We start from the raw sequence: 14,844 nt of genomic DNA on the forward strand, positions 1-14,844 counted from the left end.
GACCACAGTAACAAAGGCTACTATCAGTAACAATGCGCCACCAGGGACTCAAATCCTCCACTGCCAGACGTGTCCATCTGCTGAAGCCCGTATACATCCAGGCCCATCTGCGGTTCGCTAGAGAGCATTTGGATGATCCATAAGAGGACTGGGAGAATGTGTTATGGTCAGATGAAACCAAAATATAACTTTTGGTAGAAATATAGGTTCTCATGTTTGGAGGAGAAAGAATACTGAATTGCATCCGAAGAACACCATACCCACTGTGAAGCATGGGGGTGGAAACATAATGCTTTGGGGGTGTTTTTCTGCAAAGGGACCAGGACGACTGATCTTTGCAAAGGAAAGAATGAATGGGTCCATGTATCTAGAGATTTTGAGTGAAAATCTCCTTCCATCAGCAAGGACATTGAAGATGAGACGTGGCTTGGTCTTTCAGCATGACGATTATCCCAAACACATAGCCAGGGCAACAAAGGAGTTGCTTCTTAAGATGCATTTCAAGCTCCTGGAGTGGCCTAGCCAGTCTCCGGATCTCAACCCCATAGAAAATCTTTGGAGGGAGTTGAAAGTCCATGTTGCACAACGACAGCCCCAAAATATCACTGCTCTAGAGGAGATCTGCATGGAGGAATGGGCCAAAATACCAGCAACAGTGTGTGAAAAGCTTGTGAAGAGTTACAGAAAATGTTTGGCCTCCGTTATTGCCAACAAAATGGTACATAAAGTATTGAGATGAACTTTTGGTATTGACCAAATACTTATTTTCTACCATGAATTGCAAATTAATTATTTACAAATCAAACAATGTGATTTTTCTGGGTTTTTCCCCCCCATTCTTTCTCTCATGATTGTTGTTTATCCATGTTGACAATTACAGGCCTCTCTAATCTTTTCAAGTAGGATAACTTGCACAATGGGTGGTTGACTAAATACTTATTTGCCCCACTGTATGAGGTCTAAGTAGGTTCTTCAAAATAAAAAAAATGTCTGAGTGAGGACTATCCAAAGACTGGAGATTCCATACTTTTGCTAGGGGTAGTACATGTTTGTGGACTTGCAGCCATGTCCCATTCGTCGTGTCCTGTTGGGATACCCTGTGAGTATTATAACACAGCTGAGGCCTTGGTCCTCGGTCAGAAATAGGTATAATGTCCTCTCCAATACAGGGATCGGATTCTTTCTCAAAAGCAGGGTTTTAGTATGTTGAGGTCTTGTTTTCAAGTAAGAAAATAATGGAACAGGAGATTGACAGGCGTATTGGTGTAGGAACTGCAGTTATTTGGCCGCCATGAATAAAACGTTGAGCCAAAAGGCAAAGCTATATTAATTGGCCCATTTGTATGTGTCGACTGTTACCTATGAGCACATGCTGTGAATTCTGACCGAAGAAACAAGATCCCATATAAAAGCACTGGAAACTAGTTTCCTCTGCAATTTTTATTGTGGGGTTTGATAACCTAAACAGAAAACAGGTATGAATTAGCCCTTTACCAATATATAAGGACTTTTGTTCCTTCAGTGTCTATCAAGTGCATTTGTGACTTTTTCATTCCTTTATTGGAAGAACGCCGCTGGAACAAGGAAAGGGTGCAGCTGTCACCTGTTAACACTTGTCTATCAGGTCTCCCAGATTTCCCCTGCCGTGCTTGTGCAGCTTTCACTTTCTGAGGCTTCACCGGCAAGCAGTGCATCGTGCAACACTGCCTAACACCGCGTGCATCAAGCATTAGGGCCCCACTGTACTGAACTGAGGCAACTTCTGCTGCTATTCAGAGTTGAGTGTGTAGCCGCAAAACACTGAGTCGTTCTGGAGAATGATGAGGTAAAGGGGGATGTATGTTTGGTGTAAAAAGAAAAGAATCCATGTGTCATATTTGTTAGATGGAAAACTTGTGTTACTAAAGAGTTTTGAAAATTATAGGGATCCGAGGACCCCCACATGTCGTTGATTAAAATATCTAAACTTTTTTCTCTCTCTAGAAACAAGAAAAAGAAAATTCCGCTGATGAATGGAGAAGAAGTGGACATGGACTTGTCAGCCATGGAGTAAGACAGTAATAAATTCATTGCAATCTTCGCTTTTTAAAAATGATTAAATGCTGGTAAAGAAACTAACAGTGACCATGTTTTCAGAAGTTGCTTGTTCACTCAACCCAACATTCAATTAAGTATCTTCTGTGCAGGTGTGAATCTGCTCAACTGAGCGGATTAAGTGATTTAAGATGGCATTTTAGACAAACCATTATTTGAATTACCGTATTTTCACGACTATAAGGCACACTAAAATTCTTAAATTTTCTCCAAAATAGACGGGGCACCTTATTATATAGAGCGCCGTGTGTATGCTCTGAGCTCGCTCCAAAGCCTGACTGAGAGCACTTCCCTCCGACACGCTTCTTATATATAGAAAATGGGGACGTGGGTGGGGTCAGGCATGCGAAGGGGGTATGTTTAAGAAGACGCTTTAGCTGTCGTTCTTGGTTGCCATGCTAATGAACAGAAACTACCACCTATGGTGATTTTTAAGCGAAAGACGCTGCCGAAAGAAAAGTTTCCAGCCGGTGTCATCGTGGCTGGATGGGCGAGGAGACCGCTCGCCGAACAGACACATCGAGACTATTAGTATATTAATTGTAATTTCTTGTAAACCAGACAGCTCGCCGAACAGACACATCGAGGCTATTAGTATATTAATTGTAATTTCTTATACATCCAATCCAAACATTCTCACTTTTATTTGTTTAATACAATAATAAATTAAACACTTAAGCATGTCACATATACACACAGTTTACAAGAAATTACAATTAATATACTAATAGTCTCGATGTGTCTGTTTGGCGAGCTGTCTGGCGTCGTCGCGGGCTAAAAGTAGACTACGATTTTTATTTGTTTGATAAAAATGACCAAATAAAGTATTTCAACACCTTGGTGTATTGCAAGTTCTCTCAGTTAGAAACTGAGAGAATGAAGGTTCATTGGACGTCTACCGCCGTCAATGGCAGCCGATGTGTTAAATGAGTGCTCTAATTGATAATTTTGATATTTCAACACCTTGCTGTATTGCAAGTTCTCTCAGTTTGATAAAAATGACCATATAAAGTTTTTCAACACCTTGCTGTATTGCAAGTTCTCAGTTTGATAAAAATGACCATATAAAGTATTTCAACACCTTGCTGTATTGCAAGTTCTCTCAGTTTGATAAAAATGACCATATAAAGTATTTCAACACCTTGCTGTATTGCAAGTTCTCTCAGTTTGATAAAAATGACCATATAAAGTATTTCAACACCTTGCTATACTGTCTCTCTCTCTGTCTCATGATTATAATTTTGAGAGTGAGCGAATCCGGCGACGAATTGTCTGTTCGACGAAATGTTCGGCGGCGAATCCGTCAACCAAACGTCCGTTCGACGAAACGTCCGGGGACGAAGTGTCCGTCGACGAAACGTCCGGGTACCGCGTTTATTAGTGCGGTGCGCCTTGTGTGTCAAATACAGAAATAGCACTTGTTACTGAGACTGCGCCTTTAAATGCGGTGCGCCATATAGTCGTGAAAATACGCTAATACTAAAAATGCAATGTACTGAAACCATGAATGTTGAAGCCCCAAATTGGTGAAGGATCACAGTACTTGCCCAGTCTTGATGCAAATGTGACTTAGTAAAATACTGTATACTGGGAACTAGGAAATAAACACTTGTTGAAAAGAAGATGGCAACTAATCATAAAGCTATTGCTATAACAGCTCAGAGACTTAGACCAGTTTTCTTATCTTAGAAATAAATTAGATATACCGTATTTTCACGACCATGGCGCACCGCATTTAAAGGCGCAGTCTCAGTAACAAGTGCTATTTCTGTATTCAACACACACACCAGGCACACCACACTAATAAACGCAGCCAGGCATGGCAAAACATACACCAGCTTAAACATACGGACACACACTAAAAACACGTTTTTAAAAAGGCAATGGAAGAAAACTGAGTTCGGTTGAACTTTATCTAGCCATTTTACAATGTACTCACGTTTTTTGATCAATCATCACCCACAAATCCATCAAAGTCCTCATTTTCTGAGTCCGAATTGAACAATTGTCCAAATGATTCATCAAAAACGCGGGGTTCCCTCTCTTCGTTGTCGGACTCACTCACATTGCCATGTGGCTACACAGAAATTATGCCGGCTTTGGCAAAAGCTCGAACCACAGTCCAAGCAGACACGTTAGTCCAAGCAGCCACAATCCATTCACAAATAGTGGCGTAACTAGCCCGGCGCTGCCTCCTACTCTTCGTAAAGCTGTCGGCTTTGGCAAAAGCTCGAACAACAATGCAAGCAGACACGTTAGTCCAAGCGGCCACAATCAATTCGCAAATAGTGGCGTAACTAGGGCGCTGCCTCCTACTCTTCGTAAAGCTGTTTGTCACCTATCATCCATTGTTTCCATGCCGCTCGCAACTTTGCTTTAAACACCCGGTTGATGCCGATGTCCAGCGGTTGGAGTTCATTAGTTAAGCCTCCGGGAATGATGGCAAGCTCAGAGTTCATTTTCGTGACTTGGTTTTTCACCGCTGCTGTGAGATGGGCACGCATGGAGTCGCAAATCAAAAGTGACGGCGAGTCATCCGGTCTCTTAACATACACCTCACATAGCCAATCTCTCATTTTCTCCTCGTCCTTTTGTTTTGCCTTCAAGATGACGCTGGCTGGAAACTTTTTTTTTCGGCAGCGTATTTCGCTTAAAAATCACAATATGTGGTAGTTTCTGTCCATTAGCATGGCAACCAAGAATGACAGTAAAAGCGTCTTCTTAAACGCACCCCCTCCGCATGCCTGACCCCACCCACGTCCGCCTTTTCTCTATATAAGAAGCATGTCGGCCGGAAGTGCTCTCAGTCAGGCTTTGGAGTGAGCTCGGAGCATACACACGTCGCTCCGCATTATAAGGTGCCCTGTCTATTTTGGAGAAAATGTAAGACTTTTTAGCAAATATTTACCTTGAGATATGAGACAAATTTTGAGATACGAGCATACGAGACACGAGAGGCTGCTTATGATTTCAGCGCACTGTCTTTCTCACTGCATCTCCCTCGTGCAAAGATCTCTACGAGCACTGGGCAGATCATTGCATTTTTTTTCATGAGTGGTGAACGCGTGAGTGGCGGAGGTGGCTCGTCAATACAAGAGGAGTTTTTCAACAATATGCACCATCCTGAAGCAGAAGGACGCTATTAAGTATATCAAGCCTTCCAAAGACTAACTATAATTTCCAAGCTGCGCAGTGACATTCATATAGAGATGGAGAGCCTTCTTTTAACATGGATAAAACAAACAGTTAGCAGAAGATAGCGTGACCGAGTCCATAATATGCGAAAGAGCCCGCAGAATTTACATGAATTTGAAATGAAAACAAGCATCTGAAAAATACCACCAGAACCCTTCATTTAAGTTAAATTTGTGTACGTATGTTATGTTACGAGCGCATTGCCATCCAACAAGTGTCTCTTTCGTTTTCTCTCTCCTGCACCACCCTGTGTTGTACTGAATATAATATGTCATTTTAGTATTAAACCTCATAACCACTAGTTATTTGTTACTCTATCAGTATATGGTGAATAAGAACCAATAAATAAACATTCTTTTGTAATATGCTGTTTTTTGGTGGTTTTTATTCAGACGGTGGGAACGGATTAATTTGTATTTAGTTCATTTCTATGGGAAACGTTGGTTTGAGATACAAGTAAATCGACATGGGAGAGTCCAATAGTGGTCTTTTTTGAAAACTCGACAATGCCAACTAGTAGTGACAAAAAGTACTATCTTTACTTTTTCTTGTCCACTTCCTAGCATGTTGGTTAATATGACCTGAATTTCAGTCTGTATGTTTTGAAAATGTTGATCATGCAACATTGCGAAGCCCATGTCCACAGGTCGTTGCTTTTTTCCATAGCGACCTGATGTTCGCCAAAAACAGGAAGTACTTTAGCTCTATAGAAAAAAACTAGCTCTATAGAAACCTCTCCAAAACTTTAAAAATGGCCTCCCTTATACTATTTTTTTAACATGGAGGAACAGAATTTGGTGGCTTATTCCTGTGTACCAGACAGGACAAAGTCTCTAGAAGCTAAGGAGTGATAACGGTGATGTCCACTGGCGTGTTCATCCAATGGTCCATGAGGTCAAAAATGGAAACGGAGGCAGAAATGTGACAAAGAACTCGAGTTTAATAAACTCAGCGCTGTGCAGTGGCGGGCCGTCAGGGCTTTCAAGGTCTTCTCTGCTGGCCTAAGAAATATCTGAATCATATATTATATTTTGTCCATCAATACTATTATAATAATTAAATAATTCCAAATTGTCTGTTAGCTTCCTTTCATTGCTTTTCCCTCTGGTTGCTCTGCTTCCAGATGTGTGTTTTCATATTGAAGCATTTAACCAAGCACATTTCAGCCATTATTTGTTGCCAGGGTCAGAAATCTGCCTCAAGGCCTTCACAATCAGTTCTGCGGGCTCTGCCGCTTTAAACAAGCGTCGATAAGACTGTTGCTTTAACCAATCAGATTTTGAGTTGGCAACACCACAATGCATTGTCGCAGGCATAGGGATACGTCATCGCTTTCACCAACTATGATTGGCTAGTCATTAGCCAGAGCTACCAAACTGTATTTGGAGCGGGCTGCACAAGCAAATATATTGTTGCGTTGATTAAAAGCCATTTTCAAGACGGACCATGCCAGAAATACGACAGGACAGGCTCGACTTTCAGCATTAGCTTCGATGGCAATATAAAAGAAGGAAGAAAGAAAGGAGGATGGATATTGTGTACAGTTAAAAAGGATTTTTGGTGAGTAAAATATGGCTATATTCCTAAATAATATTTCAATTGTGGGCCAAGTTCTGATATCTGAAAAGCTCCAGTGTTTGTATTTAAGCTCCTGTCTTTGTATTTAATCACTAAATGCTGCTAGGAAGTGGATTTTACCCCGTTTTAGTGCAATTTTTGCTGTTTTGCGTGTGGACGTATCAACGTTCATCGCTGTCTTTTTCCCGGGGAAATTATACTCTGGGCCCGGTTCTGATGTCTAAAAAGCTCCAGTATTTGTATTTAATCAATAAATGCTGTTTTCGGGTGGATTTTACCCCATTTTCGTGCAATGTTTGGTGGTACGCCGTTGACGTTCATCGTCTTACCCGTTGAAGGGGCTACGAGAAAATGCACGGACCATTGGCGCTGTGTGACCGTCAATATGTACAAAAAATAGCTGTTATCACATTGAGTGTCTGAGAAGGAGGGAGGCAAACTTCATATAGAGGAAGGAGGATTTGGGGTATTTCCATGTTGTCTCGCAACCTGACAGCTGGGAGGTGACTACCACCATCAGCAGTTTTGATTATGCTATGCTGATGATGATACTAGCTGAGCTGAGTTCTGAACAAGTCCTTTCATGGTACTCTCCTTGAATTTAACATTCTATTTCATGCCCTCTTCAAAGCCATATTCCAAACCAAAATCTGCTTGATTTACGTACAAGTCCTCGTACAGTGGGGCAAATAAGTATTTAGTCAACCACCAATTGTGCAAGTTATCCTACTTGAAAAGATTAGAGGCCTGTAATTGCCAACATGGGTAAACCTCAACCATGAGAGACAGAATGTGGAAAAAAACAGAAAATCACATTGTTTGATTTTTAAAGAATTTATTTGCAAATAGTGGTGGAAAATAAGTATTTGGTCAATACCAACAGTTCATCTCAATACTTTATCGACCCTTTGTTGGCAATAATGGAGGCCAAACGTTTTCTGTAACTCTTCACAAGCTTTTCACACACTTTTGCTGTTATTTTGGCCCATTCCTCCATGCAGATCTCCTATAGAGCAGTGATGTTTTGGGGCTGTCGTTGGGCAACATGGACTTTCAACTCACTCCACAGATTTTCTATGGGGTTGAGAGCTGGAGACTGGTAAGGCCACTCCAGGACCTTGAAATGCTTCTTACGAAGCCACTCCTTTGTTGCCCTGCCTGTGTGTTTGGGATCATTGTGATGCTGAAAGACCCAGCCACGTCTCATCTTCAATGTCCTTGCTGATGGAAGGAGATTTTCACTCAAAATCTCTCGATACATGACCCCATTCATTCTTTCCTTTACACAGATCAGTCGTCCAGGTCCCTTTGCAGAAAAACACCCCCAAAGCATAATGTTTCCACCCCCATGCTTCACAGTGGGTATGGTGTTCTTTGGATGCAATTCAGTATTCTTTCTCCTCCAAACACGAGAACCTGTGTTTTTACCAAAAAGTTATATTTTGGTTTCATCTTACCATAACACTTTTGGCTAACACTTGATTAGGTCCTCCTAGGTACAGAACTTGAGTTGCTTATGGTTACGGCTCTTGGGAAGAAACTGTTCTTGAGTCTGTTTGTTTTGGCTGTTATGCATATATATATATATATATATATATATATATATATATATATATATATACATATACATATACATATATATGTGTGTGTGTGTATGTATGTGTATATGTATATATATATATATATATACATATATATATGTGTGTGTGTGTGTATGTATGTGTATATGTATATATATATGTATATATATATGTGTATGTATGTATATATATATGTATATATGTGTGTATATATATATGTATGTATAAATGTATGTATATATGTACGTATATATGTGTATATGTGTATATATGAATATATACATATTTATATATACATATACACACTATGTGTATATATATGTACATATATATATATATATATACCGTATTTTCACGCCTATTTGGCGCATTGTTTCTTACGCTGCAGTGTCAGTAACGAGTGCTATTTCTGTATTTTAGACACACAAAGCACGCACCATTTCATGCGACGCATATATTATATATTATAGGATGAACATCGAAACGCAATAGCGCTGGCTACCGGAAGCAGCCTATTTCCGGGTTCCGGTGCGCAGTGACTGCTGGGAAATATAGTTCTTCCTCGCTACACCCACACGCTAAAAAACATGTTTTAAAAAGGCAACAGAAGCAAAACTGAGTTTGGTTGTACTTTATTTAGACATTTTACAACTTACTCACGTCATCATCACCCACAAATCCATCAAAGTCCTCATTTTCTGTGTCCGAATTAACAATTGCCCAAATGAGTCTTCCAAAACGCTGGGTCCCGCGGTTGTAGTTCTTAAGCCTCCGGCAATGACGGCAAGCTCCAAGTTATTATATATAATATATATACATAGTTCACAGTCTAGCTTTGAATGCTCTGTTGACGCCAACATTTAGCGGCAGGATTTCTTTTGTAAATACAGCCGAAATGATGGCCAGCACCAAATTAGTGTGGTCGCGGCGGAGGCTTGACCAAAGAATTACAGCCGCTGGACATCGGCATCAACCGGGCTTTCAAATCAAAGTTACGAGCGGCGTGGGAGCAGTGGATGATCGCTGGCGAACACAGCTTCACGAAAAGTGGCAGGCAGCGCCGGGCTTCTTGCACTACGATTTGTCAATGGATCGTTGCCGCCTGGGCGAACGTGTCTGCTTGCACGGTTGTTCGAGCTTTTGCCAAAGCCGGCATAATTTCTAAGGAGCCACATGGAAATTACGGTGACTCTGATAACGAAGAGAGGGGGGGCTGCTATTTGGAAGGCTCGTTTGGGTAATTGTTTAATTCTGACACAGAAGATGAGGCGTTTGAGGGATTTGAAGGTGATGATGACTTGAGTAAATTGTAAAATGTCTAAATAAAGTACAACCGAACTCAGTTGTACTTCCGTTGCCTTTTTAAAACATGTTTTTAGCATGTGGGTGTAGCGAGGAAGAACTATATTTCCGACCAGTCACTGCGCACCGGAACCCGGAAATAAGCTGCTTCCGATGGCCAGCGCTATCGCCAGCCGCTCGGCGCCCCCGCGAGCGCTCCCGCTCGGCGCCGCTTGTCTATTTTGGAGAAAATTTTTGACTTTTTTTTACTTTTATGCGCGCCTTATAGGCGTGAAAATACGGTGTATATATATATATATTTCAGCAACACGCTTGTTTATTTATATATTTATTCATGCATTGCTTTTATTTATTAACTTACTTATTACCTATCTATTTATGTCTAAAATGCCTTTCCTATATCTGCATTGTCACTCTCTTGCTACTGTGACAACGAAATTTCCCGAATACGGGATGAATAAAGTTATCCAATCCAATCAAACCTGGCTGGTCATCCAATATCCGGTTTGGGTACACCTGGAAGGTCTTCTCTACAGTGACCATAGTCATGCAGTACTTTATTTAAGACATTAATGTGTCTTTGCCTGGGTCATCATGGTGGAGAGTCTCCTACTGTGTCTGTAAAGAGCAGTTTTGGAGTCGAGGGAGGAGGTTGTCAGGCCAGGTGATAAGGGTTTATCTTTTGGACTTTATTTGTCGGCTGAGGGTTAGGGTGTAGTATGCTGGGGCCATGAAAAATAAGAGCTGGTCTAACTGTCCAATGTGTGGGAGTGCCTCATATGCACACTTGATGTTAGAGTAAACCTGATGCTGAGTTTTATCCTCTCTTGTTGGACATTTCACATGCTTGTAAAATTTTGGCAAAACAGTTTTGAGATTTGCCTGATTAACCTAAGAATGGTAACCCTCTATTTCAGGGGTTACCTTTCACACTTCTGAAATAGAGGGTTACCATGGTTACCGGGGGAAAAATGGGTACCCTTCATTGCACTGTCTTGCTTAGGACCCATTTTTCCCCCGGTAACCATGGTATCCGTCTATTTCAGAAGCTATGTTACCATTCTAGGGTTAAAGTCTCCTGCAATGATCTGCATGCCACTTGGATTGGCAATGATGGCGATTGTTCATGGGGTCCAGTAGAAGCAGTTCTTACGTTAGTTCCCAGTGGGATGTAAACACCTGTGATGATAACAATGATTAAATCTCTATGCAGAAAGAAGGGTCTGTATCTCACCGACATGTATTCTAGGTCTGGGGAACAGTATCTATCCTGAACAGCGCTACTGTTACACCATCCCTCATTAATGTAAAGGTAAAGCCCACCACCTCTTTTCCCAAGACCCCCACACCCCGAGTCACTAGTCCTGTTCGAAATGAATAGCGTCGAGTATTTGTAGATATAACCACGTCTCGGTGATGATTAGCATGCAGCATTCTCGAATTTAGTGATTTGCGGCGTTGTTTAATTCTAAGTCATCCATCTTGCTTGCAAAGGATCGGACGTTGGAGAGGAAGAGGCTTGGCAGTGGTGGTTTGAGTGGATGTTTTCTATAGCATCCCCTTTTTCCCTCTCCCGACGCTACCTCCTTCGCCAGCCAGACCCGATAAAAATCCACTCAGGCGCCGCTAATCCTGCTATCTATTCCGGAAAACTGTAATTTCCTGCTGGTAACCGATGTTTAGTCCAAACGGTTCTAGTAGTGTTTAGAGCACGGAATTGTCACTTTAAGTTGTGTGTTTATGTGCATGTGCATGTATGTTTACTCAGCTGTCACTCACAATTTCAGCCCGTTGGAAACTGCCTTTGTGTTCCCTATTCATTTTAATGCCTTAATAATATTTTTTTTCTCTTTATTGCATACATATTTTTTAAAAAAAATAGAGCGTACAGACGCTCCCCTACTTACGAACATTCAACTTACGAACAACGGTACATACGAACATGTCTGCAAATTGCGTTTAAGTCCAAAAATGTTCGCAAGTCCAATTTTGTATTTCGCCTTTTTCGGAGTAGTACTTCTTTCCGCCGCTAATACCGACGCATGGCGCTGTGAGAGCTCAGCTCACCCAGCATCTACCTTCTTCTTCGTTGCAATGCGGAAGTGCGTGAATGTATCTCCAGTGTGCAAAGAACCTTTTTCATTTGTATCATTAAATATCTCATGCATCCAATATTGAATATGGTTGGTAAAACCGGTCCAAGCCGGTCCAGACGGCCTCAGCTCCAGACTACTGAGAGAGTGTGCGGATCAGCTTGGTATAGTGATTCTGCATATTTTCAACCTCAGCCTCAGTCTGCAGAAGGTCCCCACCTTGTGAAAAACTTCCTGCGTGGTCCCAGTTCCTAAGACTGCGTACCCCAGGGAGCCAAACCACTTCAGGCCGGTAGCATTAACCTCTCACCTGATCAAGACATTGGAGAGAATCATCCTCAATCACCTCAGCCCCCTGATGAATTCAGAGCTGGACCCTCTGCAGTTCGCCTATCGTCCAGGCATTGGTGTGGAAGATGCTACCACCTACCTGATGCACAGGTCTCTTTCACACCTGGAGAACGCAGGAAGCACGCTGAGAATGATGTTTTTTGACCTCTCCAGTGCGTTCAACACCATTCAGCCGGTTCTACTGAGAGGGAAACTGGAAGAGGCTGGAGTAAAGGCCCACCTAGCCGCATGGATCATCGACTTCCTCACTGACAGACCACAATATGTGAGACTCCAGGACTGTATGTCTGATGTGGTAGCTTGCAGCACGGGGGCCCCACAAGGCACAGTGCTCTCTCCACTCCTCTTCTCCCTCTACACATCGGACTTTAAACATAATACAGACACCTGCCACCTCCAGAAGTTCTCTGACGACACCGCTATTGTTGGACGAGTGACGGACGGGAACGACCTGGAGGACAGGGGAGTCATCACAGCCTTTGTTGACTGGTGTAGGCAAAACCACCTCTACATCAACACCAGTAAGACAAAGGAAATGGTCATCGATTTTCGGAGGAATCCTCAACAGACCACTCAGGTGAACATCCAGGGTACAGACATTGAAATCGTGGAGAATTTTAAGTACCTGGGTGTTCACCTCAACAACAAACTAGACTGGTCCACAAACACAGATGCCCTGTACAAAAGGGGCCAGAGCCGCCTCTACCTACTGAGGAGTCTACGGTCCTTTGGAGTGTGCAGGACACTGCTGAGGACTTTCTACGACACTGTGGTGGCATCTACAGTGTTTTATGCAGTGCTTTGTTGGGGATGCGGGAGCACGGAGAGGGACAGGAACAGGCTGAATAAGCTGGTCAGGAGGGCTAGCTCTGTTCTGGGCTGTCCTCTGGACTCTGTGGAGGAAGTGGGAGAGTGGAGGATGCTGAGCAGGATGATGTCCATCATGGACAGCACCTCCCACCCCCTGCATGAGTCTGTGGAGTCCCTCCGAAGCTCCTTTAGCAATAGACTGCGGCACCCTCATTGCAGGAAGGAGCGCTTCCGCAGATCCTTCCTCCCATCAGCTGTCAGGCTCTTTAACAAAAAAATGGCTGTGTGTTAAGACCTACCGTATGCATGCATGTACATTTATGTGTATGTATGTATATATGTGCTAAGCAACACGCTTATTTAATTATATATTTATTCATGTATTTATTTCTTGACCTACTTATTACCTATCTATTTATGTCTAAAATGCCTTTCCTATTCCTGCATCCTCACCCTCTTGCCACTGGAACAACGAAATTTCCCGAATACGGGATGAATAAAGTTATCCAATCCAATCCAATCCAATCCAAAAAGCTAAAGGCTTCTATTGAGGGAGTTGCAAGGAAGAGGCAAGCCATTTCATTTGAAACGAGTGGCAATAATAACGAAGCTTGATGCGCGTGAGAGTGGTGAGCGTTTCACGGGCATTGAATCGTTCGAGCGTCAGTACCATTTATAAACAGAAAGATCGAGCAGCAGGACCCAAATATTGAACGTTGCACAAAGTTTGCAAATCAATTGAATGATGCCATACAGTGCTACTGCATCATTTATGATGAAAAAAAGAAGAAAACTGCAATCGTCATTAGGTCGCTTCTTTTGGCCAGTTTCTAATACATAAATCTCTCTCTCTCTCTACAGTACTGTACATATTCTCTCCATTTTATTAAAAAAAAAAAAATTCAGTACAAACCAATGCGTGTTACTTATACAAGCCTTAAACATACAAATGCACTTATATAAACCTTCAATATACTTATATCGGCCTTAAACATAAATTATAATACAAAATATAGCACTGAATCAACTTACAAACAAATTCAACTTATGAACAATCGCTCGGAACCAATTACGTTCGTAAGTAGGGGAGTGTCTGTACTATTCAAGATTGTGAAACAAATTATGCTAATTCAATGCTAATTCAATTCATTTTTCTACTTACGAAAATTCCAAGTTACGAACACACTTCTGGAACCAATTAATTTTGTAAGTAGAGCTGCCACTATATTAAAAACGTGATTTTTATGGAAGTTGCCATTATTGTTGAGGTCGCAATGAGTTGGGTTGTGACATGGGTATTGGTGCCAGCTTTAGTGCCTCTGTAGTGATGAACTTATACCCCTTTATTTTGAGCCAAATTAAATATTATACAGTGACCAAGATGGAAAGTAAAATTGCCTTGAAAATGCATGCAACATGCGGGCAGAATCTTTAGATGTTCGATGTTATCAGTGGTTAATGTTAATTGCCGCACTGTGTGGTATTTTCAAACATATTTGACAACACGACCATTAATGTACATTGCCCTAGGATGCAATACCCCCCCCCCCCTAAAATATTGTATTGTGTCAACATAAATAATTTTCCTGCTATTTATTTTCATCCATTAGTTTGCGGTGTCACTGTTGGACTCCTGAGGGGATAAGCCAAAAGTCCAGCACCATTTTGAAATAAACATGACATTTTATTTGTCTTTATTTTCATTCAGTGCTGATTCTCCTCTTCTGTGGATACGAATTGACCCAGACATGTCAATTCTTAGGAAGGTAGAATTGGAGCAAGCTGACTTCATGTGGCAGTATCAGCTCCGTTATGAAAGGGATGTAGTTGCGCAGGTAAGT

The 14,844-nt window shown here is 41.8% G+C and overlaps 1 protein-coding gene across 8 annotated transcripts in view; it reads left to right on the forward strand.

Annotated features, from left to right (window-relative positions):
- The window catches only part of taf2 (TAF2 RNA polymerase II, TATA box binding protein (TBP)-associated factor), a 204,984-nt gene that overhangs the window by 62,444 nt on the left and 127,696 nt on the right, over positions 1 to 14,844 (forward strand). For all 8 annotated transcript variants that reach the window (XM_077599563.1, XM_077599565.1, XM_077599564.1 and 5 more), the window contains 2 exons: positions 1,984 to 2,049; positions 14,712 to 14,838. In XM_077599563.1, coding sequence (XP_077455689.1) covers positions 1,984 to 2,049; positions 14,712 to 14,838 — 193 coding nt within the window. The remainder of the gene's footprint in view (positions 1 to 1,983; positions 2,050 to 14,711; positions 14,839 to 14,844) is intronic.

The sequence above is a fragment of the Stigmatopora argus genome, chromosome 4 (assembly GCF_051989625.1).
Source record: "Stigmatopora argus isolate UIUO_Sarg chromosome 4, RoL_Sarg_1.0, whole genome shotgun sequence".
In the NCBI taxonomy this organism is placed as follows: domain Eukaryota; kingdom Metazoa; phylum Chordata; class Actinopteri; order Syngnathiformes; family Syngnathidae; genus Stigmatopora; species Stigmatopora argus.